Genomic DNA, 25,484 nt, shown 5'->3' with positions numbered 1-25,484 from the left:
AAAAGAAGAAGTAAAGCTGTCACTATTTGCAGATGACATGATACTATACATAGAGAATCCTAAAGATGCTACCAGAAAACTACTAGAGCTAATCAATGAATTTGGTAAAGTAGCAGAATTCAAAATTAATGCACAGAAATCTCTGGCATTCCTATACACTAAGGATGAAAAATCTGAAAGTGAAATCAACAAAACACTCCCATTTACCATTGCAACAAAAAGAATAAAATATCTAGGAATAAGCCTACCTATGGAGACAAAAGACCTGTATGCAGAAAATTATAAGACACTGATGAAAGAAATTAAAGATGATACAAATAGATGGAGAGATATACCATGTTCTTGGATTGGAAGAATCAACATTGTGAAAATGACTATACTACCCAAAGCAATCTACAGATTCAATGCAATCCCTATCAAACTACCACTAGCATTTTTCACAGAACTAGAACAAAAAATTTCACAATTTGTATGGAAACACAAAAGACCCCGAATAGCAAAAGCAATCTTGAGAACGAAAAACAGAGCTGGAAGAATCAGGCTTCCTGACTTCAGACTATACTACAAAGCTACAGTAATCAAGACAGTATTGTACTGGCACAAAAACAGAAATATAGATCACTGGAACAGGATAGAAAGCCCAGAGATAAACCCATACACATATGGTCACCATATCTATGATAAAGGAGGCAGGAATGTACAGTGGAGAAAGGACAGCCTCTTCAATAAGTGGTGCTGGGAAAACTGGACAGCTACATGTAAAAGTATGAGATTGTATCACTCCCTAACACCCTGCACAAAGATAAGCTCAAGGTGGATTAAAGACCTAAATGTAAGGCCAGAAACTATCAAACTCTTAGAGGAAAACATAGGCAGGACACTCTATGACATAAATCACAGCAAGGTCCTTTTTGACCCACCTCCTAGAGAAATGGAAATTAAAAACAAAAATAAACAAATGGGACCTAATGAAACTTAAAAGCTTTTGTGCAGCAAAGGAAACCATAAACAAGACCAAAAGACAACCCTCAGAATGGGAGAAAATATTTGCAAATGAAGCAACTGAGAAAGGATTAATCTCCAAAATTTATAAGCAGCTCATGCAGCTTAGTAACAAAAAAACAAACAACCCAATCCAAAAATGGGCAGAAGACCTAAATAGACATTTCTCCAAAGAAGATATACAGACTGCCAACAAACACATGAAAGAATGCTCAACATCACTAATCATTAGAGAAATGCAAATCAAAACTACAATGAGGTATCATCTCACACCAGTCAGCATGGCCATCATCAAAAAATCTAGAAACAATAAATTCTGGAGAGGGTGTGGAGAAAAGGGAACCCTCTTACACTGTTGGTGGGAATGTAAATTGATACAGCCACTGTGGAGAACAGTATGGAGGTTCCTTTAAAAACTACAAATAGAACTACCATATGACCCAGCCATCCCACTACTGGGCATATACCCTGAGAAAACCATAATTCAAAAAGAGTCATGTACGAAAATGTTCATTGCAGCTCTATTTACAATAGCCCGGAGATGGAAACAACCTAAATGTCCATCATCGGATGAATGGATAAAGAAGATGTGGCACATATATACAATTGAATATTACTCAGCCATAAAAAGAGACGAAATTGAGCTATTTGTAATGAGGTGGATGGACCTAGAGTCTGTCATACAGAGTGAAGTACGTCAGAAGGAGAGAGACAAATACCGTATGCTAACACATATATATGGAATTTAAAGAAAAAAAATGACATGAAGAACCTAGGGGTGAAACAGGAATAAAGACACAGACTTACTAGAGAATGGACTTGAGGATATGGGGAGGGGGAAGGGTAAACGGTGACAAAGCGAGAGAGAGGCATGGACATATATACACTACCAAACGTAAGGTAGATAGCTAGTGGGAAGCAGCCACATAGCACAGGGAGATCAGCTCAGTGCTTTGTGACCGCCTGGAGGGGTGGGATAGGGAGGGTGGGAGGGAGGGAGACGCAAGCGGGAAGAGATATGGGAACATATGTGTATATATATAACTGATTCATTTTGTTGTGAAGCTGAAACTAACATAAAAAAAACAAACAAAAAAAGTGCTTTCACATTTGATCTCACAGAAGCATTGGTGCCCCAATTACTGTAGTGGTCAAATCTGACTCTGCTTGCCAGCTGTGTGGCCTTGGGCAGTTATTTAAGCTCTCTTCTGCCCCCTAGTTTCCTCAGATTTAAATTAGAAACAGTAATAATAATATCCATTGTAGGGACTTCCCTGGTGGTGCAGTGGTTAAGAATCCGCCTGCCAGTGCAGGGAACACGGGTTCGAGCCCTGGTCCGGGAAGATGCCATATGCTGTGGAGCAACTAAGCCCGTGCGCCACAAGTACTGAGCCTGCGCTCTAGAGCCCGTGAGCCACAACTACTGAGCCCACGTGCCACAACTACTGAAGCCTGTACGCCTAGAGCCCGTGCTCCACAACAAGAGAAGCCACTGCAATGAGAAGCCCACGCACTGCAACAAAGAGTAGCCCCCGCTCGCCGCAACTAGAGAAAGCCCACGCACAGCAACGAAGACCCAATGCAGCCAAAAATTGATTAATTAATTAATTAAAAAAAATAACATCCATTGCAGGTTGTTGAGGTGATTCAAACAAGTTAATATATGTAAAGCACTCAGACTGCACCTGACACATTGTGTCCAAGCAGGTCGCTGTCCTGGATTTTGCTGGCGGTTTTTGTTTGTTTGTTTTTATACTATAAGGTAGCCACCATCCACTGTTAATTACAAAACCCGAACTAGATCCCAGGTCTTCTGACATGTGCAGTGCCCTCTCTCTCTCTCTTTTTTTTTTAACACCACCGCATATATCTTTTTATTTTGAAAAATTTCAAGTCTACAGAAAAGTTGACAGAATAGTATAATAAACATCCAAATGCTATTTTTCCAGATTCAACAGTGGTTGAAATTTTCCACATCTGTTTTGTCTCTATGTATGTGTACTTCCTTTCTGAACCATTTGGAAGTAAATTGCAGATGTCACAACAGACACTTCACTCCTGAATACTTCAGCATTTATCTCCTACCCATAAGGACACTCTCTTACATAATCCCAGTACTATTTTCATGCTGAAGAAATAAACATTAATTCAATAGCATGATCTAATATATAGTCCATGTAAACATTTTCCCAGTTGCTCCAAAATGTCCTTTAGAGTACCCTCGATGCCCCCAGTCCAGGGTTTAATCAAGATTCATGCACTGCATTTGCTTGTCATCACCAGTGTTCATTTGATGGAGCTCCTGTGACAAAAGTACATGCTATTATAGTTAGTTAAACTAAGGTTCAGAGGTGACGTGCCAATTCAGCGTCTAGAACAAGCACATTTGTGCCTCAGACTCAGGATAGAGGTTAAAGAGCCCTGGTCCTTGCGGCTTCCCTGGTGGCGCAGTGGTTGGGAGTCCACCTGCCGATGCAGAGGACACGGGTTCGTGCCCCGGGCCGGGAAGATCCCACATGCCGCGGAGCGGCTGGGCCTGTGAGCCATGTCCGCTGAGCCTGCGTGTCCGGAGCCTGTGCTCCGCAACGGGAGAGGCCACAGCAGCGAGAGGCCCACGTGCCGCAAAAAAAAAAAAGAGCCCTGGTCCTCCAAGGGCCAGACCCTGGGAGCTGACCAAGACGAGCAGCAGCGAGGGTCAGGGAGTCAAGGCCCTCTCCCTTTTGCGATCCCCCTTATTACATGGACTTGACGCCTCCTGCCCCTGGCTCATGGAGAAAAAGGGGCTTTGGGCCGGAGAACCTCCAGGCCTGGCTTGAACTCAACATCTCTCTCCTCTCCTTCCCCCACCCCTCCTGCAGGTGGAAAGCAGAGGAAGCCTGCAGAAGCTGATCCGCATCCGGAATCCCTGGGGAGAGGTGGAGTGGACCGGGCAGTGGAACGACAAGTGAGTAGGGCAGGTTCGGGAGCCGGTGGGGGCACTCTTTCCAGGGGTCTCTGGGGAGCTGAGGAGGGGGGGGCATGGTAGCCGTGCTGAGAATAAATCCCTGAGAGCACAGGCCACCCCGAGTGGGACCCCGGGGGCTGGTGGCCCTCTAGGCTCTTAAGCAGTGCACTCCAGCCGTCTGGGTGCCTTTACAAGGGCTCCTGGGATGCTCATCCTTTCATCACCTCATGGTTCCTCCCTTCCCTAGCTCGGCGTCACCTTGCTATTGGATCTTCAGGGAAAAAATACACCCTTCCTCCCCTAAGCACTCGTTCTATCCCAAGGATGTAAACGTTGTGCCTGTGACCAGAGAGAAGTCCTTCTGTTGATGTCCAGGGTTCCTGGTAGGCCTGTTAGACCTTCGACTCTCTGGGGTGAACTCTGTGAGCCCCTCTCATGGTCTTCCTCTGCTCCCGTCTCCCCGTGCCCCTCCACAGCCCAGCACCCACGGTTCTTCATCTTTTCCCTGGCAGCCTCTGCCATGGCATAGAGACGCCTGCCAGGGGCTGCAGGTCAGCCACAGAGGCCAAGATGAGCGCCCCTCCCCTACATCGAATTTCCAATCGCCCCTTAAAAGAGCTGACAGGCCCATCTCAGTTTGGGCCACTGATGTTACTTCATGTCTCTCTGATGGGCTGTGTTCATCTTCTGGAATCTTCCCTGCCACCATCTTCCAGGATAATGTATCCTCTCACCTTGCTGCCCTGTACCTCTCAGCCACCTGTGTGTTACTTCCCTCCCTTACTGGGGTCTGAGCCCTCAGGTGGGAGAGCATGTCCCCGGTCCTCAACTTTGGGGCATCTTGGGGAGAAGTCATCGTCCCACGCTAGTTTCTAATGCCTCTCCCATTGCTTGGTTTTCCAGCTGCCCAAACTGGACCACTATTGACCCAGAGGAGAGGGAAAGGCTGACCAGACGGCAGGAAGATGGGGAATTCTGGTAAGATTCTTAGGCGTTAGGGAAAGAGGTGTCTGATCTTTACTAGAAAATGAGTGAGATTATCGTGTTGAGGGAGCAGGGGCGTGGGATCCTGGTTTTGTTGTTGTTTTAAATTCACTATAAGACCTTGAACAAAACAATTCTTGAACCTCTTCAGTTTGTCCATCTCAGCAGTAGGGTTTCAAAGCTGAGCAGCTCAGCAGAGAAGGCTAAGAATTCCTGCAGGCATGTTCAGGTCCCAAGAGAAAAGAGGGGGAAGACGGGCCTTTCTCCCAACCAGTTCCTAGAGATTCATCCCGAGGCCTCAAGAAATGGGTCCCTTGGAGAGTAGCAGTGGGGCCCACGCGGCTGTGTCTGTGCTACTCTGGGACCACCTACGTCTGCACAGTACTGGCGTTTTACCAAATGAGCAGCCGTATTTTGTCTCATTTGATGCACGTGGCCCCCATTTTTACAGATGAGAGTTCTGAGTTTCATAGAGGCTTAAGTAACTTGCTGAAGGTCACCTGACTAGAAGGTGGTAGCACCAGGACTAGAATTGGCGCCTTCCAGTGGCGGACCTGGTGGCCACGTGGCCCCGACGTGCTGTCTCCTAGCAGCTCTGCCTGGCCCTGACTGGGTCCTAGTCTGGCCTTGGGCGGAAGGTCCAGGCTTATCAGTGTGTCCTCCGGCAACCTGGGTGCTGCGTCCCTGCTTTTTGCAGGATGTCTTTCAACGACTTCCTGAGGCACTATTCCCGCCTGGAGATCTGCAACCTGACCCCTGACACGCTGACCAGTGACTCCTACAAGAAGTGGAAACTCACCAAGATGGATGGGAACTGGAGGCGGGGCTCCACCGCGGGCGGCTGCAGGAACTACCCGAGTGAGCACCCTGCCACCGCCCCACCCTGGTGTGCTGCACCCCATCCTGGCCGCTCCTACCCTCCAGGACCCTCTGCCTCTTCTCCCTGAGTCTCCACCTCAACACCCTTCTTGTCCCCTCAGCCCCTTGCCTTCTGCACTCACTTGTCTCCCTGCCCACGCAGAACCCAAGACGTGCTGTTTCTGTGATTCCTCTCTGGGCCCTAGATTCCCTGATGCCACGGCCTCGCCCACTGAGGCAGCGTTAATCCCACTTCATACCCATGGGCTACTTTTCTTTTTGGTTTTTTTGCGGTACGCGGGCCTCTCACTGTTGTGGCCTCTCCCGTTGCGGAGCACAGGCTCCGGACGCGCAGGCTCAGCGGCCATGGCTCACGGGCCCAGCCGCTCCGCGGCATGTGGGATCTTCCCAGACCGGGGCACGAACCCATGTCCCCTGCATTGGCAGGCGGACTCTCAACCAGTGCGCCACCAGGGAAGCCCCCATGGGCTACTTTATCCACACGAAGCCCACGCGGCCTAGCCCAGCAGGGGGACCTCACCCACTGGACCTCTGCACATCCAGACCCTGGTTGTTGCCTGGCAATCCTCTTGTGCCCAATTCACTCAGCAGGTGTTGATGGGGTCCTGCTCAGATGGGGGCAAGGACTCCTCCTCTGGTTTATCGTTTGTTTATTCCCCTGACCCTTCTGCCTCGATGGCCCAGTCCTCCCCTGCCCTCTCCCACTCAGAAATTGTCCCATCATGATGACATTTGCCAATTCTGAAACATACATTGGGTGCTAGGAACTGTGCTAAGTGATTTATTAATATATTACTCCATTTAATCCTCACAACAGCCTTCTGAGGCAGGCACTTTATTATCATCTCCATCTTTAAGATGAGGGGACTGAGGCTTGGAGAGGTTAAGTGACTTGCCCAAGGCCTCACAGCCTTCACTGTGCCCGGGATTTGAACCCGGGCAGTCTGACTGTGGAATCAGTCTTTTTTTTTTTTTTTTTTTTTTTTTTTTTTTTTTTTTTTGCTGTACGCAGGCCTCTCACTGCTGTGGCCTCTCCCGTTGCGGAGTACAGGCTCCGGACGCGCAGGCTCAGCAGCCATGGCTCACGGGCCCAGCCGCTCCGCGGCACGTGGGATCTTCCCGGACCGGGGCACGAACCCGTGTCCCCCGCATCGGCAGGCTGACTCTCAACCACTGCGCCACCAGGGAGGCCCGGAATCAGTCTTTAAGTACTGCAATGGCAATTCATGGTCATATATTGATTCTCTTGTTACAGATGAGGAAACCAAGCCTCTCAGTGGCATACCTGGGCCACAGAGCAAGTAGTCAGACTGGGACTAGCAGATTGGTGCCTCTAGCTCTGGTGCTTTTTTTTTTTTTGGCTGCATTGGGTCTTTGTTGCTGTGTGCAGGCTTTCTCTAGTTGTGGCGAGCGGGGGCTACTCTTCATTGCGGTGCGCAGGCTTCTCATTGCGGTGGCTTCTCTTGTTGCGGAGCATGGGCTCTAGGCACGCGGGCTTCAGTAATTGTGGCTCTAGAGCACAGGCTCAGTAGTTGTGGCGCACGGGCTTAGTTGCTCTGTGGCATGTGGGATCTTCCCGGACCAGGGATCGAACCTGGGTCCCCTGCATTGGCAGGCAGATTCTTATCCATTGCGCCACCAGGGAAGCCCAGCTCTGGTGCTTTTAATCCTTCATCTCATGTATGCAGCCACCAAGCAAGTTCCAGAGGTGCTGGGATGGTCCTCTGCCTCAGATAAGACTATGTCTCCTACCCACTAGATCAGGGGTTGGCAGACTCTCTCTTAAGGGCCAGATAGTTGACCCTTTTGGCTCTGTGGGCCATCTGGTCTCTATGGCAACTATTCAAATGTTGCTGTAGCCCGAAGGCAGCCATACTTAAATGAACAGTTATGATGACTGTGTTCTAATAAAACTTTACTTGTAAAAACAGGCAGCCAGCAGCCCATAGAGCCATAGTTGGCCAAACCCTACACTAGATACCTTTATCTCCACAAGTAGAATGTTAGTAGGTAAAGGAAGGAGATCACATTAATTATCCTTAAAATGAATGAATCTCGGCTCCTTCCTGCAAGTTGGTTTTGAAAGTTGGGAGGGCAGAGACACCATGGGAGTGGGCAAGGGGACAGGCCCAGGAGGACGGGGACACAGAACAAGAGGCCGAGACGGGGCACAGGATGTTCCTGGCCCCTGGGTTCATTGAGGGGGGTGCAGACCTAGTCCCCAAGTCCCCCCAGCCAGGCCAGCTGGGCCATCTCTGACCCCCGAGTTAGAGCCTGGTGAGAAGATACCACGGGGAGATATCACAGCTGAGCCAAAGGAGATCTGGGCCTCAGCTCTGACCACCCTGTGCCAGGATGCCTCCCAAGCCCGGCCATCCTGAGGGCGAGCGAGAGAGAACTGCAAAGGGGAGCTTCTAATTTAGGTTCCCGTGAGGTTCAGACAAACCCCCAGCCCTCCACTGCTCATGGCCTGTTGCCACCCGGACGGGCTGCCAGCCAGCCCTGGTCTCTGGTTCCTCTGCCCTGCCATACCCCCACCCGCCCATCCTCACCCCTCTCCCAGCAGCCTCCAACCCCTGCAACCAGCGCGGCCTCGTCCCCTCGTCCCCTCGTCCCCCCATGCACACCTGTTCACGCTGGGCTCCTGCGGTCTGAGTGACTGACCCCCGCCCCTTCTGGCTACAGATACCTTCTGGATGAACCCTCAGTACCTGATCAAGTTGGAGGAGGAGGACGAAGACCAGGAGGACGGGGAGAACGGCTGCACCTTCCTGGTGGGTCTCATCCAGAAGCACCGGCGGCGGCAGAGGAAGATGGGCGAGGACATGCACACCATTGGCTTCGGCATCTATGAGGTATGGGAGGGGCGTCCACAGGGCTGGGGCTCCTCCTTCCCTTCCACCTTGGCTCGTGTCAGCCCCTGCGACGAAGGCCAACCCCAGAGGCAGACCTGGAGATGGGACCGCGGGCCGGGAGCTTGGCCAAGGAAAAGCAAAGCCATGGGCCGGGCCAGTCCTAAGAGACTCATGGAGGGAGGTCCCTGCAATTGGTCTGGGTCACCAGGAGCCCCCGCCCCCCTTCCCCTGCAGCCAGCTTCCGGGGAGTCCTGCTCTTTCAAGTGGTCTCCGTGGCCCTTCTCACTTCCCCCAGGCCTGGCACTCTGGCTGGCCACCAATCTCCAAAGGACAGAACAGATGTAAGGCGAGGACAGAGTATGCTGGACCATGTCCGGAGCCACTGTGAGGGCAGGAACTGAGTCAGCAGGTCCCGTCCCGCTGGGCAGAGCCTGTGCTCGGGGCAGGGGAGCGGTTGGTCCTCTGCTCCCACCAGGGCTCAGCCGGCTAGAGCCCCACGCCCAACACAGGCGCTCTCACTGCCCCCATGTCCTTTCATTCCGAACCAACTGACCCAACACGCTGGGCCCGGTCCCTTCCCCTCTCCCTTCTCCCGCACAGAGAAGAGCTGCTCCTGGCCTGGGGTGAGCAGTGGGAGAAGCGGGGTGCAAGGAAGACTTCAGAGCCGCTCAAGTGGGGTGCACTTTGGTGTGATGGGCGGGCCGCAGTGATGTGCTGGAACCGGCCCACTCTTCCCAGCCCGACATTCAGTGAGGTCACGTGGGCAGCCTGAAGACAGCCACGGCAGGGAGGGGGCAGTATGTACAGCATGGAAATTAGCAAATACTACACATCAGGTCTCCCACCGAACCCTGAGAGCCGGGCTCCCAGCACGGCGCGTAGGAGTCAGACACAGTGTCGGGGAGAAGGCTGTCTGCTCACTTCACCCAGCAGGGAAATGCGGCTGCCACCCGTGGGGCGACGATCTGCCTGCTCACCCACCAACAGGTGGAGCTGGGCAAGCACCATCATTTCTAAAAATGCACATAAGGGCTTCCCTGGTGGCGCAGTGGTTGAGAGTCCGTCTGCCGATGCAGGGGACACGGGTTCGTGCCCTGGTCCGGGAAGATCCCACGTGCCGCGGAGCAGCTGGGCCCGTGAGCCATGGCCGCTGAGCCTGCGCGTCCGGAGCCTGTGCTCCACAACGGGAGAGGCCACAGCAGTGAGAGGCCTGTGTACCGCAAAAAAAAAAAAAAAAAAAAAGCACATAATTCCAAGCTTCTCAGTCTCTGAAGTAGGAGCTGAGGACTTCAGATCTAGGACAGAATAGCTGCAAGAAAAATGCAGACTGAATGGTGACACACAGCCCAGACTTGGAAACCCAGCCATGGGCTTTCAGAGCCAAGAAGCACCTATCCCGTTTTAGAGATAAGGAAACTGAGGCCAGAGAAGGGAAGTGACTTGCTTGAGGAAATACAGATGGATGTGGCCGGCAGCAGCTTAGAACCAGCACCTGCTGGCCCCCAGCCCCGGGGGGCAGCTGTGTCCCTGTGCTGCTTCCTCCAGCCCTGCTTTCCCTGGCGGCGAGGGTGGGGTGTGGGCTTTGCTACAGGGAGCTGGGTGACCTCAGCCAGGTCAGCCAGGTCACTTCACAGCTCCAGGCCTCGGTTTCTTGCTCTATAAGTTAAGCACGGGGCTAAGGGCTCATGTACATTATCGCCGGCTCATAAGATTTTTTTTTTTTTTTAAGGGAATTCCTTTATTTTTATTTTTTACTTATTTATTTGTGGCTGTGTTGGGTCTTCGTTTCTGTGCAAGGGCTTTCTCTAGTTGCGGCATGCGGGGGCCACTCTTCATCGCGGTGCGCGGGCCTCTCACTGCTGTGGCCTCTCCCGTTGCGGAGCACAGGCTCCGGACACGCAGGCTCAGCGGCCATGGCTCACGGGCCCAGCCCCTCCGCAGCATGTGCGATCTTCCCGGACCAGGGCTCGAACACCGTGTCCCCTGCATCGGCAGGCGGACTCCCAACCACTGCGCCACCAGGGAAGCGCAAGATTTTTTTTAAAATGTGGGAATACGTTGCGTTCCTTGGGAAATTATTACTGGGTTGACTTAGTTCCTATTGGTAAAGCTACAGAGAAAGGGGGGTAGCAAAGGAGACCATCTCAGTGGTGACATTTCTTTCTGGAGCTTTTCCAGAGTCTGAATTCAGCGTGTTCTCCTTTATTTGCAGATTCCAGAGGAGGTACGTCTGCCTCACGTCAGCCGCTGTCCCTGGGGGCTCAGGTTCACCAACAAGGAAGAGGCTTAGACTGCTGGCTTGGGGGTCTTGTGAAGCCTGGGCAGGGGCTGGTGGCGATGAAGGATGAGTCCCCAGCCCCTCTGGGCTGCAGTGAGGTTGCTCAGGTCCTAGATCCCAGGGTCTAAGCACAGGGTAAGGCAGCTGGGGCAGTTGCCACGGGGCGTGCTGTCTCCCCAGACCTGGCAAAGCCGCTGCACACATTTAGTCCCGGGTGGAGGGTCCGTGGTCCAGGGGCTGCAGGAGACTCTTCCTGGAGTCCTGTAGTGCTCTTAAAACAGGCCTAAAGGGAAATGATGAGCCCTGCGGTGGTATTATAAGATGGGGGAGCACAGAAAGAGGCCTGGACCCCATTCCCAGCTCTGCCATTTGCAAGCTGTGTGACCTTGAGCAATTAACCCGTCCTCTCTGGACTTCAGTTTCTTCGTCAGTAAAACTGGTCAACCATCCACCTTGCCAGACTATTGGGATGCGCTGTGATATGTGAGAGCACTTAGTAGGCCCACAGTTAGGCTTAACCGAGCTGGTGAGACACACAGTCGCAGTGTGTGTTTTTAAAGGCAACAGTTATTCAAGTCGACACACAGGACAGGGCAGTTGGTGGCGTGCTGGGCCTTTGTGGATGCCGTGGTCAGACTGACACCCCACATTTGAGAGCTGGGCCCCCTCCTCGCCGTGGTCCTGGCTGCTTGCGTCAGTGTGTCTATACCACACAGAACTGAGTGGATCCCGGCCGAGGGCACTTTAATGCCCCTGAGTCGTAAGGGGAAGGCTGAGGACCTCTGTCCGAGTGGAGAGATGGGGCATCTGAAGACAGGGGGTGAATGTGGGTCTCCTGCTGTGTGTGCCTCTGAGCTTGTGTTTGGGGTAGAAAGTTAGCTTTTCATCTGAGATGATGCAGAGTTGTCGCCGTGAGCCTCTTGTCTCGATGAGTGGAGAGGACGGTGCTTGGAGCCCTTTCCACCCTGCACTCCCTCTTGCTCCTGTTTCTTCACCAGTTGACAGGACAGAGCAACGTCCACCTCAGCAAGAGCTTCTTCCTGACGCACCGAGCGAGGGAGCGGTCGGACACCTACATCAACCTGCGGGAGGTGCTCAACCGCTTCAAGCTGCCCCCGGGGGAGTACATCCTGGTGCCGTCCACCTTCGAGCCCAACAAGGACGGGGACTTCTGCATCCGGGTCTTTTCCGAGAAGAAAGCTGACTACCAGTAGGTCGTTCAGCCCTCCTCGTCCCCACGCCTTGTTCCTGCCCCGCCTGGACCCCCGCGTCAGCTTCTTTTTCTGTAGTACCCGCCCGCTTCGAAGGCTTAGCGTGAGGACTTGAGGTATCGAAGAACGTTAGTGCTGTCCTCGGGTCAGCAAAGAAAATAGACACTCGGGATCTTTCTGATGAGAAGGGATGGTTGTAGAGCAAATTGCAAATGCCTGTCATTTGGGGCAGTGCTGGTAGAATCCCTGCGTCCCCAGCCCACCAGCCTGGCAGAGCCGAGGGTCTAAGTGCCAATCCCAGCGGTCCCTCAGATGTCTCCAGGCGCTCCCCCGTCCTCACTGGAGCCCCGCCGTTCAGGGACCATTTTTGGCTCAATTCACAATGGCTGCTGGCTTAACCGTGTCTGTTCAGCTGGGCCCTTGACTGCGTGAGATGTAATCAGCCTTGGGCAACTTAAGCACAAGATTTACTGGAAGGCCCTGGAGACCCTCTAGAACTGATAGGAGGCTGGACGCCAGAGGACCAGGGTGTGGGAAGAGGGGGTGTGGCAGCTGCCATGTCCCCCTCTGACCTTGGGCCACATGCTCAGATCCATGTGGGATGGAGGGGGGCGGGCAGTGGGCGGGAGGGGCAGGGATCACCGGGCTCCAAGACCATGCACAGCAGAGAAGGAATTTCCCTCTCTGTGGAGCAGAAGGACCCAGCCCTGCACACAGGACTGTGTGTGGGATAAACTAGCCAGGGCCTGAGCTTCAGCTGAAATCTCACCCAGGCCTCCCTGCCTTCTCCCACCCTCTGCAGAGCAAGTAGGCAGCAGGGTACACTGCAGGATTCTCAGTGTGAAGATTTATGACGGCAAAGGGCGTTTCAGAGGGAGCCTAAAAGCTGTCCCTCCAGGCCAGAGCGCCAGCACCGTAGAGCCTGGGAAGCCCGTGCTCTTCGATGAAGACTGAAAACTAGCAAACAAAACAGTTCTGACTCTCAAGTTGTTTTAGCCAGGACACTTCCTTGGATCATCTCTAACTGTAATTTCTGCTGTAGGGGATGTGTTGTCACAGAAACTTGGGATGCAGAAAAAACCCCTGTGCCCACCCCATGCTGGGTTTAACGGCGCAGTTTCATTTTAGCCGGGATTTCTGCAACGCTCCCTTTTCAGTGACACGTAGTTTCCTTCTGTTTCCAGAGTTGTCGACGACGAAATCGAGGCCAACCTTGAAGAGGTACCGTACTGTTTGAGCTTCACCCGCTCTGTCCTGAACAACCCAGGAGCGGTAGAGCAGAAAATAACCCCAAGGGTTCAGGAGGCCCCTAGGATTTCACGAGCAGAGCTTGAAACTAGGGTGCAGCCCTGGCCTGGGAGTCCGAGAGCGCCTCCTGCACCGGCTGTGGCCGCTGCGTGGGGCTGGACGGTCCCCTGGATGTAGCCCACACGCACGGGGTGCCTGGAGGATGGGACACCAGGCTGCTCTGAGCAGTGGGCGGTCTTGCCACTCCCCTTTCTGGCCCTCAGTTTTCTCATCAACAAAATGGAAACGTTGCATGACAAGATTTTTCAGGTTCCCTAGAGTTCTGGGAGTTGTGATTCAGTGGTAAATCCTGAGGGCTTTGAGGACTGCAACTCAGGAATTCCAGACCCAACCTAAGCGTCCAGAGTTGAGGAAGGATAGCACACAGATGGGAAGGAGCGCTCTTCCCCCTGTCCTGGTGCCCGCAGCGGCCTGATGATGGTTATTCCTCAGCTGCTGAAGCTCCGTGTACTCAGTGAGATATGGAGCCATTTCCAAGGGCCTCACGGCTGTGCTCTCGCCACGTTCAGAGTCGTTCGAGACCCCGCCAGCTTGTCTTTACACTTCTGAGTCCCCATTACTTAGATCATAAAAGGCCGTTTTGGTGGAATGTTGGAGAAGACGCCTATGTGAGAAATTAGAGTGTAACTCCTTCCCACATAGTTTATAGTCCCTCTTATGTGTTTTAACTGGAAAAAAACCTCCTTCCTCACACTGTCCTTTGTCTCAATCCCGGTAACCTTAGAATTCAGGCCTGAGAGAGGGAGAGAGGGTAACTGAGGTGGCGGGGGAGGCCACCTCGGAAGGGAGAGCAGGCGCCCGCTGGTCACTGCGTCTCACTTCTGTGCCTCACCTTCCAGATTGATGTCAGCGAGGACGACATCGATGATGGATTCAGGAGGCTGTTTGCCCAGTTGGCAGGAGAGGTAAGTGCTCCCCAAACCTCTGTGCTGTGCGCCCTGCTTGACGCAAAGGAAGAGACCATCTTTGCCCTCAAGGAGACTTCAGTCTAAGGGGGGGAAAGGAAACAAACTGAACAAAAAGCAAAGAGGAATTACAAACATAACTGGGATTTCCGCTCAGATTCCTTACCCAAGGCCTCCCCAGGGCCTCTGCACGTCAGTCGCCAGGGGCTTCTGCTGTCGGGGGTCGGCTCTGGCTGTGATCCTCCTGCCTGAGGACTCTGGGCCTCTCCTTGTGGCTGTTTTGTTTGCTCTGTGCCACTGCAGCTGAGACGTGGAACTCAACCCCTTCTCTTTGATTGCCACGAAAATATTTGGGGACTTGGAGGGTTTTCAGTCTCAAGGATGCAAGCAACAGAGAGAGTGTCAGCCTTCCCTGTCCTTAAAAAAGAAATCCCTCAGGCATCTAGGCTTCCGTCCGCTACAAAGTTAGCAGGCCTCTTCCTCCAACGACTCCAAACAAAGTCATTCTCCTCCATATATGGAGCACACTAGCTCTCTCGAGTGTCCACCATCGGCTTACCTGGGCCTCCTCATCAGAGTTGAAGCAGGTGCCACCTGCCCCATGCCTCCGCCCGCCTGTCTGCCTCCCTCCCTCCCTCCTGGTTTCTAAGGGAAGGAGCATCGTAGAGACATACTTCCCCACTGATTGAAACACACACGCACACACACACACCCCAAGAACGCACAATGTCAGTCTTGGTCTTAAATAATGGGGCTTGTCCCCCAGTTACACAATATGTGTAAGTGAACAGAGGTACCCGCACCACTTCTGAGGAGCTGTGACATCAAGGGCCACAGAAAAAGTGCTGGGCCAATTCTTGGAGACAGCCGGTCCCAGCCAGCTTTGCAGGAAGCCAGATCTGGGTTTTAAAGGGAGAGGAAGGCATGCTGGGTGCGAGGAAGGGTATAGAGAACTGAGTCAAAAGACCACAAACATGGGTAGAATGGAGAATTTATTCTTCATATTCTCTACAGCAGAGCAATGGCGAACGAACTCTGCCTGGAGCACGCTGTGCATTAAAACACTATCAGAAACTTGGGCTGTGGCTGTGCTCCTTGTGCGGCCTGGGGGGTGGTGGCAGCAGCGTATCCCGGGGACTTGTTAGAAATGCACGCCCACAGACCCCTCCCCGCCCCAGCTCTAATGCACCTCGCGGGCTCAGCCAGAGTGGACACCCGTTACACGTCCGCTGCTCCGCGCTTCACGCAGCCCCAAGGGAGCCAATAATGACGCTCTGGTTGCATCTCCGTAGGATGCAGAGATCTCTGCCTTTGAGTTGCAGACAATCCTGAGAAGAGTTCTGGCAAGGCGTAAGTACCCACCCCTCGCACATCCCTCATCCTGCTTCTGCAACGTGAGGGGACACGGTGACCCTTCCCCTTCCCCGGCTCAGCGGCTGTGGCTGAACCGTCACCCCCACTCCTGCTTAAACGCCACCGTCACCACCAAGGAACCGGATGAAGGAGGTTCTCCCCGATGTGATAAAAAAGGGCGGAGGTTTCTGGAGTCTAGAGGTCAATGATCACATCCGGGTTTCCACCACTTACTAGCTCTGTTAGATAATCTCCCTGACTCTTGCTTCCTTATCTGCAAAATAGGCATAGTATTACTTAACCTCTTCAGAGTGGTTGAATGTCTTAAGTGAGATGATGTGTAGGAACAAAGCCTGGGCTCCGTATATACGGTGACTCTTATGATGATTAATTGCTAAGAAAAAGCGTGATGGGAGCCAGAAAGCATCCCCTCCCTGGATTCCCGGCCGTATTTAGTGGGGAACCACTGACAGAGTGACGACAGCTCACTGATGAGCCAGAATGGAAAAATAAGGGGTCCGTCTTCCACTCCAGCTAAGGGGGTGGCATTAAAAAGGCTCATCTCCCAAATGTGTGTTTAAGGGAGCCTGGTCGAGCCAGTTCTTGATGGGAGAAATGTCACTTCCGTTGAGCCAGTGGGCCAGGCAAGGGGCTTCAAGGCTCCAGAAGTGACTGCCCTCAGCCCAGGCCGATGGGCATCTATAAAGAACGGACAGAACTGGGTGGAGACTTGAGAAGAAGCTGGAGAGCCATGGTCCTCGCGCACCTTTTCAGGTGAAACTGTTTCTTAAGCAAAAAATATCAAAGGATGGACCGTCCACCTCCCCAGTGTTGATCACCGCTGCAGGGGGTGGGGAGAAAGCACCCCCACACACTGCTCTTCTCCCCCTCGAGTTAGCACCAGAACTGTGCTGCTGTGATAAGACAGCAGTCCACTGAGCAGGGGTCTGTACGGTATCAGGAGTTCTCAGCCTGGATCCGAAACCAGAGCGTATGTCGTCAGGGCTGAGCGTCAGCCTGGGATCATCTCCAGAAGTCCCGTGGACTTCACTCTGGCCCAACCCCAAGAGATAAAAATCCTCCTCTTGAAGCCAAAGAAGGATCCAGGCCAGTGGGGTCTTCCATCACAGTGCACGTGAACGACACGCATGTGGTCCCTCACAGGAACCACGTGTGACCGATCCATGCCCGGGGGCCTCCAAACAAAAGGCTGCCTTTGAGCTTCTTCGCAGAGCTGCAGCCAGGGGGTCCAGCGGCCAGGGTGGGGCTTCCCCAAGGCGGACCCTGGTCCTCGGCGCCCCTCCTCCAATCTGGGGGTGATGAGAAGATGGTGTTTACCCTCGAGGCCACCAGGCACGAGTGAGGTCACAGCCTGTTAAGCTGTGTGGTTGTCATGAACCCAGGGACACTGAGCCCCATTGTTTCTGCACAGATGCGGGGAGGGGGAGGGGAGGGATCGGGCCACGCTGGGATTCTGCTGCTGCTTGTTGGGGGCGCGGCAGTAGCCTCACCCGAGCCCCGGAGCTCGGTACCCTTCCCCGCTCCACACCCAGTGACGACTCCTGCCCGAGGGCCCCAGGCACAGCCCACACCCACACCCCAGACGGGGTCAGAGCCCAGAACAGCAGCTCTGAGACAGGTTACGTCCTAACCTTCCACAAGGACATGATGAAAAGGGTGGGCTCCCCTGAAGGCTGTGGGAACAGACTCACATCTGTGACAAGGCTCTCACGCCACCTGTCGACCACCAACTAGACGGGACTCAACCAGTGAGTGACTCGCCTAGGAGAGCACAGGCTGCGGACAGGCTCTGGCCCTCTGGCTAACCCAGCTGGGGACACAGAGGTCCCCTGAATGCCTGCAGACAGGCAGTTAAGTAAACCTCTTCCTCTCTCAGGGCCCTGCCTAGAATAAACACGCGGGGCCCCCGCTAGCTCCACAGGTGACTCTGCATCTTATGAACACTTCAGGGCCCAGACTCTTAGCATTCTCTTACTTATTTAAAAAGCACTTATTATAACTCCGTATGCCCATGGCCAATATACAGAGAAGTCAGGCAGATGTCACACAGCCTCTGCACTGTCCCAGTATGGTGGCCACCTGCCTCGTGCAGCTATTTAAAACAATTTAAGTGGCTCCCACATGGGAGGGTGCAGATACGGAATATTCTGCCATCGTAGAAGGTTGTATTGGACAGTACTGCTCTAGAAGATGTTCCTGTCACACTTATTTTTGTCTCCTAGGCCAAGATATCAAGTCAGACGGCTTCAGCATAGAGACCTGCAAAATCATGGTTGACATGCTCGATGTATCCTTTAATGGGCCCCGCAGGACAGAGGCTGGGAGAGTTTGAAACTTCACTCCGGGAAGATACAAACACAGGCCTCCTCCCCTGCACAGCGGCCAGCTGTCCCTACTGGCTGAGGCGTAGGACCGTTGTCAGCGCTGACCTCCCTTAGTAGGGAATTCGAGGGACTTCAGCTGAGGGAATGTGAGATGCCACAGGCGGAGGGGTTCCTGCAGGGAATTCCTGACAGCATGCCCGCTGTTCTCTGCCCAGCGCAGCTTGGATGTGTTACCTCTAGGGAAATAGTCCCTAAACCATGATACTTTTTTTTTTTTTTTTGGCTGTGTTGGGTCTTCGTTGCTGCGCGCGGGCTTTCTCTAGTTGCAGCGAGCAGGGGCTACTCTTCGTTGCGGTGCACGGGCTTCTCATTGCAATGGTTCTTCTGGGCTATAGGCGCGCGGGCTTCAGCAGTTGTGGCACGTGGGCTCAGTAGTTGTGGCTCGCGGGCTCTAGGCACACGGGCTCGGTAGTTGTGGCGCACAGGCTTAGTTGCTCTGCAGCATGTGGGATCTTCCCGGACCGGGGTTCGAACCCGTGTCCCCTGCATTGGCAGATGGATTCTTAACCACTGTGCCACCAGAGAAGTCCCTACCATGATACTTCCAATGTGAATGCTTTCCCCAGTCATGATTTTCTTCCTGATTCATAAGATAGGGGCCCACCCTCCAAGAGCACTCTCCTTCCTCTTGCTCTGGCTCCTTCCCAGGCCACCACCCGGCCCTGAGGCCGACTCATCATCCCTCTGCTGTCCCTGCTGCTTACTGAGAGGCGCTGGGCAAGGATGGCCTGGATGGCTTAAGCTTCTATGAAGTTTCGTCTGGTGGGCTCATGGCACCTGCTGTGTAGCTCCCCTCACAGAAGGCCTCTTAGAAATAATGATACTCCCTAAATGGGCAAGGGCGCAGCCATTAGAAGCCATCTGAAGCCTCTGCATATCCTCCAACAGCTCCTTCTTAGCAGGAACTGGGGCCAGCTGCATAGCACCCCCAGACCCATCAGCACACAGTGTCGGGGAACCAGCAGGTCTCTATTGGGCCCTTCCACCAGCCCTCAGATGGAGGTCTAGCCAGTGTGAAGAGCAGGAAAAGGGTCCTTCTGCGAGAGCTTCTCGTGATTGAACTGTGGTTACCAGATGCTCCAGGGGAGAGGACAAACCAGGTGCCACGGCCCACGTGAACCCAGACTCTGGGAGCTTTCCTTAACTGCAGGCAGTCGGATGGGAGTGGCAAGCTGGGTCTGAAGGAGTTCTACATTCTTTGGACCAAGATTCAGAAATACCAAGTGAGAGCCCAGGAGGGCCGGGCGGCAGGGGCGGTGGGTCTGTGTGGGCAACGCGCCATGCACGTACTTTTGGACGCGGCAGCTCTTTAGGACGGTGGAGGAGCATCTCCAAGCAGAGGGGATTGTACTCATAACGGAGCTCAGAATGGGTGAAGACAGGGCTGGGCAAATGCAAACAGGAAAAACAAAGACTTCGCAAGTGACGTGGTTTACTCCCTGCCTTACTGACCGGAAACGGGGTCATCTAAAAGCCACCATCAAGTGTCCTGAAAAGGCCATGTAGCCGCTTGTAGTTGGGGTTTTTGACAGCTAAAGTACAAAAATTACAGAAGATAATAACAGGGGCTCGTGTAGTTGGCTAGGTGATTTGATGGGCGTATTTATAAACTAGCTCATGGAGAGGCAAAGTACTCTTTAAGGCAGAAACATGGGTGATGCTTCCAAGGCCAAACTAGAGGCATGGAGCTGGAAGAACTTCAGCCCCGCTTAGCACACAGCACAGAGAGGTAACTTGCCACCTTCTGGGTCATGGTTTTCTAACTATTTTGCGTGTTTCAGAAAATTTACCGGGAGATCGACGTGGACAGGTCCGGAACCATGAACTCCTATGAGATGCGGAAAGCATTAGAAGAAGCAGGTAACACTTCCTAACTGTATTTTCTTTCTTTTATCTGTAGAATATGTGAAAACTTATTCTATACGATACAAAGTTTGGTAAGCTATGAAATAGAGTAGGTGCTGGTTCAGTACAAACACATCCTTTTCATTCGCCTTTTAAAGACTAATTGGTAAAATGATACGGAGTCCAGGACGCTCTGCCCTCTAAGCCGTCTGGAATCTCAGTTTCCCTCCAAGGGCCCCAGTGGGTCGCAGGCAAAGCCAGTTTTCAGCAGACCCACACACCCTGCCCTCGTCCGTTCGGGTGCAGGGCTGGTCAGGCAGAAGTGTGATGTCCAGTTCCACCCTTGGGTGAGTCCTTAGCAGCACGTGATGTCAGTAAAAGGGACACCAGCTGTGGGAGACCAGCAGAGTGGGAGACTGGTGTGCTTAGGGGACAAATATGACAGTATGAGGTTGTCCATTCGTTGGGATGTAATGCTGCAGCAGAGACCCCAAATAAGTGGTTTAAACAAGATACACCTTCCTCTCACATAACGATTCAAGCTCAAGCCATCCAAGGCCAGACGGTGTCTCCTGCTGTCAGGGACCCAGGCTCCTTCTCTCATACTGTGTCACCAGCCCTTAGATCGTCACCCGTATCTGCAGGACGGGGACAGCTTGTCACCACAACCACGTTCTAGCAATGGGCTGACAGAAGGAGGGAAAGAGGGGCTCCTTGCCTTTAAGGGCACATGTCACTCTGTACACAAATCCCAGTGCCAGGACTTAGTCACAAGGCTTCAGAGGGCTGCCAGGGAAGCTGGGAAAGGCAGCCTTGATTCTAGGTAGCCATGGCCTGTTAAAAATTCTACAACTATGGAAAAAGGGAGAATTAATATTAGTTTAGCATGAACAGTTTCTGCCACATACATCCAGGAAGAATCTAGTCTCCAAGGCGATTCAGCGTAAGACAGACAGAAAAGGAGATAGGATCGATAGCATGAAATAGCCTGACCATGAAAGTAGGAACAGGCAAGGAAAGTCTTACATGTTAGTAAGGAGATGGGACTTCCTGATGGTCCAGTAGGTAAGACTCCACGCTCCCAATGCAGGGGGTCTGGGTTCAATCCCTGGTCGGGGAACCAGATCTCACACGCATGCTGCAACTAAGACCCGGAGCAGCCTAAATAAATAATATATAAATATTAAAATGCAAAAAAAAAAAAAACAAAAGAAAAGGAGAGAGGCAGGGTGGAGGTGAACAGTGTGGAAACAGAAGCAATGGCAGAAGGCACTGGCTTTGCAAAATAAAAAGTCTCACAGCAGAGCAGCCAGGGGACCAAAGCCATCATAACTCTCATCTTCCGGGTCCAGAGCCCATGAACAGAGCCCCAGGGTGCAGTCGAACACTTGGCAATTGGTCTGCATGTCCATTTAACTGCAGGTTTCAAGATGCCCTGTCAGCTCCACCAAGTCATCGTTGCTCGGTTCGCAGATGACCAGCTCGTCATCGATTTTGACAATTTTGTTAGGTGTTTGGTTCGACTGGAAACACTATTCAGTAAGTGCCCACTTGGGTAAAGGCCCATTTCAGTTCTCTCGGTACGAAAGCAGCCTGCCTTTCCCCACGGGTGAAACCATCCTCACGGGTGAGCCAGAGACGTGTCTGTCCAGTTGAGAATGAAAATCCTTCTTTAATTTGGGGACAGAGGGAAGGAATCGTAACTTGTGTCATTCAGTGAACTCAGCTGCCAGGCTGGGGAAAAGGATAATGTGACCTCTGTTGCAGCTCACTTATATGACATCCTGTTTCTGCCTCCACAGGGATATTCAAGCGGCTGGACCCCGAGGATACTGGTATGATCCAGCTTGACCTTATCTCTGTAAGTCAGCAGCTTCCCAGCCCCTACTCCTAGGGGACGGAGGGGAGAAGGGCTGTAACTTGGGCGACAGAGATCTGTGGCTTTTGGTCTGTCAGGGTCAGGCTGTAAATTGTTGTAAGATCCCACAGTGCACCTCTACTGGCAGTCATTTCCCAACTACCCATTGGTTCTCGAGTCCAAGAAAACACACCTGGTCCCTCCTCCCAGAAGCTTTGCCTTGAGAATAGCACAAGGTTAAAAGAAGAAGAGGGTGGCTGCAGAATCCCTCTTAGAAAAATGACCTGCTAATTCGCATGCACGGGAGAAGACGCTTATTATGCAAAGAAACCCTGTGGATGAAATGTAAGTGGGTCTTGGGAAGAGCTGTCATTCTTAGATCTACTTAAAATACTTTCTGCACAAATTACTCTTCTCTACTTCCTCCACCTTTAAAATAAAATAACAATAGTAGATAAGCTTACCATATATAATGATTGTGCTCATGTGTCTGGAACCCCAGCAATGGGCACCTCTGAAACGATCACTAGAAATTCAGTTGGTATGCCAATTCCACAGAAAGCAAAGCGCAAAAATGTTCTCTTGTCATCCGAAGACAGAAAGTTCTCTCACTTCAAAGAAGGAAGCCAGCTGGGCTTACTTTTCATCCTTGCCCGGCTCCAGCTTGCATTTCCTCTGTCCAAGGGGGAACTGAGCTTGGAGCAACACAGGCTACAGAGACTGGGGTTGGGTGGCCAGTGCTGGGTAGGAATGACCAAGTCCCAGGGACCAGAGAGGAGCAGAGTGGTAAGAAGGACGAGGGTGAGGGACTGGCGCCGCCTTCCATTGAATTTCGAACTCTGGAGGAAGCCAGCAACTAAATAGCTCTTTCACTCTGGTATCAATGCATTTTAAAGTAGCGCGAGCCAACTGCAAAATACGTTTTAGCTGGTTCCAAAGAACACTAACTTGCTTAAAACTCTGTGTAGCTCAGGAAATAACCCTCCCCTGAGACTGCAGTCTAAGGTAGAGGCAATACAATTGGGACCTAAACATGCCACGTGTGAAGTTTGGGAAACTGCAGCCCCCTTTATCCTTCTGGCTGGAAATCTCATTCCTCCCACTATTTTATGCGGCCAGCCTACTCAGACCATCCTCCCATTTCCTCTGAGAAACATCTTACCCACCGGCTTTCCTTCCTTTCCTAAGCCTCGCCTTTCACAGGTCCCTGGAGTTCCCCACACTCAACTCTCTTTTCGCTGAGGCTGCGACAGAAGACGACCTCTCCTTCAGTTTGCAGCGATTGTTAGCCTGGCCTGCAGCTTGCAGTCCTGGGGAGCTTCGCAGAAGTCCTGATGTCCAGGCCCATCCCAGACTAATTTCATTAGAGACTGATTTAAAGTTCGCAGATTACTCCAGTAGAGAACCGAGGTTGAAAACCACTAGTTTAAGGGCTATCCAAACTAACCTCTGATGTGACACTGAGGCAGGGATACAGAAATGCTAATTCGTGTTTTCCACGTTTCACGTGTTTCAGTCAACCCTGTACTACGATTCATGACCACCTAATTCAGATAACAGCTTTTTACGACCCTGTAAAAAGCTAGACTCTAGAAATCAGGTAGAAAAAATGTGAGTTAATACTCTGATATCGTAACCCTTGATCAGCTTTTCTCGTACAACAGTCAATCTTTCAGAATAATCTGTAGGTACTCGGATAGCCTTTTAATTCTAAGAATGCTCACTGAACTGATTTGGTTTTTTTCCTTCCCCACAGTGGCTGTGTTTTTCAGTACTTTGAGGTTATAACTGATCTGCCTGAAGACTTCTCATGAAGACTTCTCTCTTAGCCACGGACTAAGCCTCCACAGAGAAACTTTTTATCTGAATCTTGAACTTATGGGAACATTTACTTAAACTGATGATTAGAGCTGAAAATGATGATACTATCTACTTGAGAAAGCAGAACTTTCAGATATCAATGTAAAAGATTTGCATATAATCGTACTAAATGCAAGCGAGTCACTTAACCCTTGAAAAACTTAGAGAAAACCTTCAATCTGTACATAGGATACACTTTACTTTTACACACTTTCCTGTTTATAACAATATTAAATCAGGAAAAAAATGCAGGGAGGTATTTAACAGCTGAGCTTAATTTAACATTCAGTCAAACCTTAAAGGACATAAGGTCCTTGCCGGCAATATTTAAAGCAACTTTGAGTTTAAAAATACAGTTGTGACATGTACCACACAGCTGTCCAGGGATTACCATTTCCCTTGAGTAAAATGGAAAAATATGCTGCATCACGAAGGCACCTGAAGAGGCCAGGTGAGAAGCACATCTCTCTCATTTGGGCTAATAAGAGACAGATTTTATATAAAACTGATTGGTTAACAGTGTGTCTGTCTCAAGTTCTCGCGCACGTCTGGTCTTATAAACTGAGCGTTACGATACTGAAGGGACGCTCCCGTTGCTCAGCTGAAGTGATGACCCAAACCGGGGGTCCCGTCTGCAAGCCCACGGTGACGGAAGACAGCACAGCTGTTCGCCGCCTGCCTCGAACCTTCCCAGACTTCACCGCTAGCGTTCGTGCATGGATTGGGGGGACGCCCGTGGAAACCACATGAACGTGTTTCCTGGCTTCACCTTGGGTAAATGCTAGCGACACTGTACAGATACTGCCTTGTTGCCTTATCTTCTCGCAAATGTACTGTTCAATAAAGAGTCGCTCAGGCAATCGCACGTGGGTGCCGCTCTTCCTGAGGGCCCAGCGGTGAGCACACCCAGTTACATCCCGTCCCACTCTAGCCAGGCGCGCTCCCTCCCTCCCTAAATGCTCCCTCCCTCCCTAAATGCCTGTATTGAGAGGAAAGGGCAGCTGGCCTCCATTTCAGTGTGGAACTATAGAGCTTTTTAAAAATCCAATTCAGAAGCTTTGATAATGGACCATAAAGTCAGCTCCAATTTCTACTGCTTCTTGGTCTCTGAAGGAGGTACCGGCAAGTCTGTGCTCCACCTGCCACCTGCCTGTCACTTTGGTGGAGGGAACAAGAGAGAGCCAGGAAGACATGCAGCTAAACCACAGGTCGCCTGCTGGGGATTCCTGGCAGGAGGGAAAGATGTCAGACGACTAGAGAGAGGCAAATGGCAGCCTACTATCTCATGAAAAGATAGGAAGAGGGATTTCCCAAATTCAGCTCGCAGGAGTTTAAGTTTTCCTGCTTGCGGAGCATCTCAGGGCCCAGAGGAAGCGGGAACCAAGAACAGGCAGCACTTCCCCTGGTGGGGGGTGGGGGGTGATTTTCTCCGTTCAGTAGAACTGGGTTTGGGAGGGCTGGATGCTCCCAGTGACACGGGATTGCTATGGGAGGGGTGGGGTGGGGGGAGGGTAGGCTGACTACCGGAAGGGGAGAGGAGGGTGCTAAGGCGGTTGAAATACAGGAGTGGTAGAAACTGGGAGGGGAAGGGCAGGCAGGCTCCCCCCAGTCCACCCAGGCTGCTCCAAACCTTTCCCACTGTTCCGGGTGCTCTGCCCCTCCTGGTGCACTTTGACCTGCCGCGCTGCCTGAAGCTGGAGTTCACAACTTCACATTTAGTCACAGGATAAGAAATAATGCTTGAAAAAAAAAAAAAAGATAACGTTATATGCTTATTGTAGCAAATTTAGAAAAGAT

General features: G+C 52.0%; 1 protein-coding gene across 1 annotated transcript in view; it reads left to right on the top strand.

The window, feature by feature from the left end:
• CAPN2 (calpain 2) overlaps window positions 1-24,552 on the top strand; it is a 62,568-nt gene extending 38,016 nt beyond the window's left edge. Inside the window, exons 7-21 of the mRNA XM_004271002.3 lie at window positions 3,861-3,946; window positions 4,850-4,924; window positions 5,628-5,788; window positions 8,495-8,664; window positions 10,877-10,888; window positions 11,941-12,152; window positions 13,338-13,374; window positions 14,301-14,366; window positions 15,659-15,716; window positions 17,963-18,027; window positions 19,279-19,347; window positions 19,906-19,984; window positions 21,392-21,508; window positions 21,772-21,830; window positions 23,584-24,552. Coding sequence (XP_004271050.1) covers window positions 3,861-3,946; window positions 4,850-4,924; window positions 5,628-5,788; window positions 8,495-8,664; window positions 10,877-10,888; window positions 11,941-12,152; window positions 13,338-13,374; window positions 14,301-14,366; window positions 15,659-15,716; window positions 17,963-18,027; window positions 19,279-19,347; window positions 19,906-19,984; window positions 21,392-21,508; window positions 21,772-21,830; window positions 23,584-23,607 — 1,290 coding nt within the window. The 3' untranslated portion in view covers window positions 23,608-24,552. The remainder of the gene's footprint in view (window positions 1-3,860; window positions 3,947-4,849; window positions 4,925-5,627; window positions 5,789-8,494; window positions 8,665-10,876; window positions 10,889-11,940; window positions 12,153-13,337; window positions 13,375-14,300; window positions 14,367-15,658; window positions 15,717-17,962; window positions 18,028-19,278; window positions 19,348-19,905; window positions 19,985-21,391; window positions 21,509-21,771; window positions 21,831-23,583) is intronic.
• The last annotated feature ends 932 nt before the right edge of the window (window positions 24,553-25,484 follow it).

Source organism: Orcinus orca, chromosome 1, assembly GCF_937001465.1.
Source record: "Orcinus orca chromosome 1, mOrcOrc1.1, whole genome shotgun sequence".
NCBI lineage: Eukaryota > Metazoa > Chordata > Mammalia > Artiodactyla > Delphinidae > Orcinus > Orcinus orca.
This window is presented reverse-complemented; position numbering and strand designations above follow the sequence as displayed.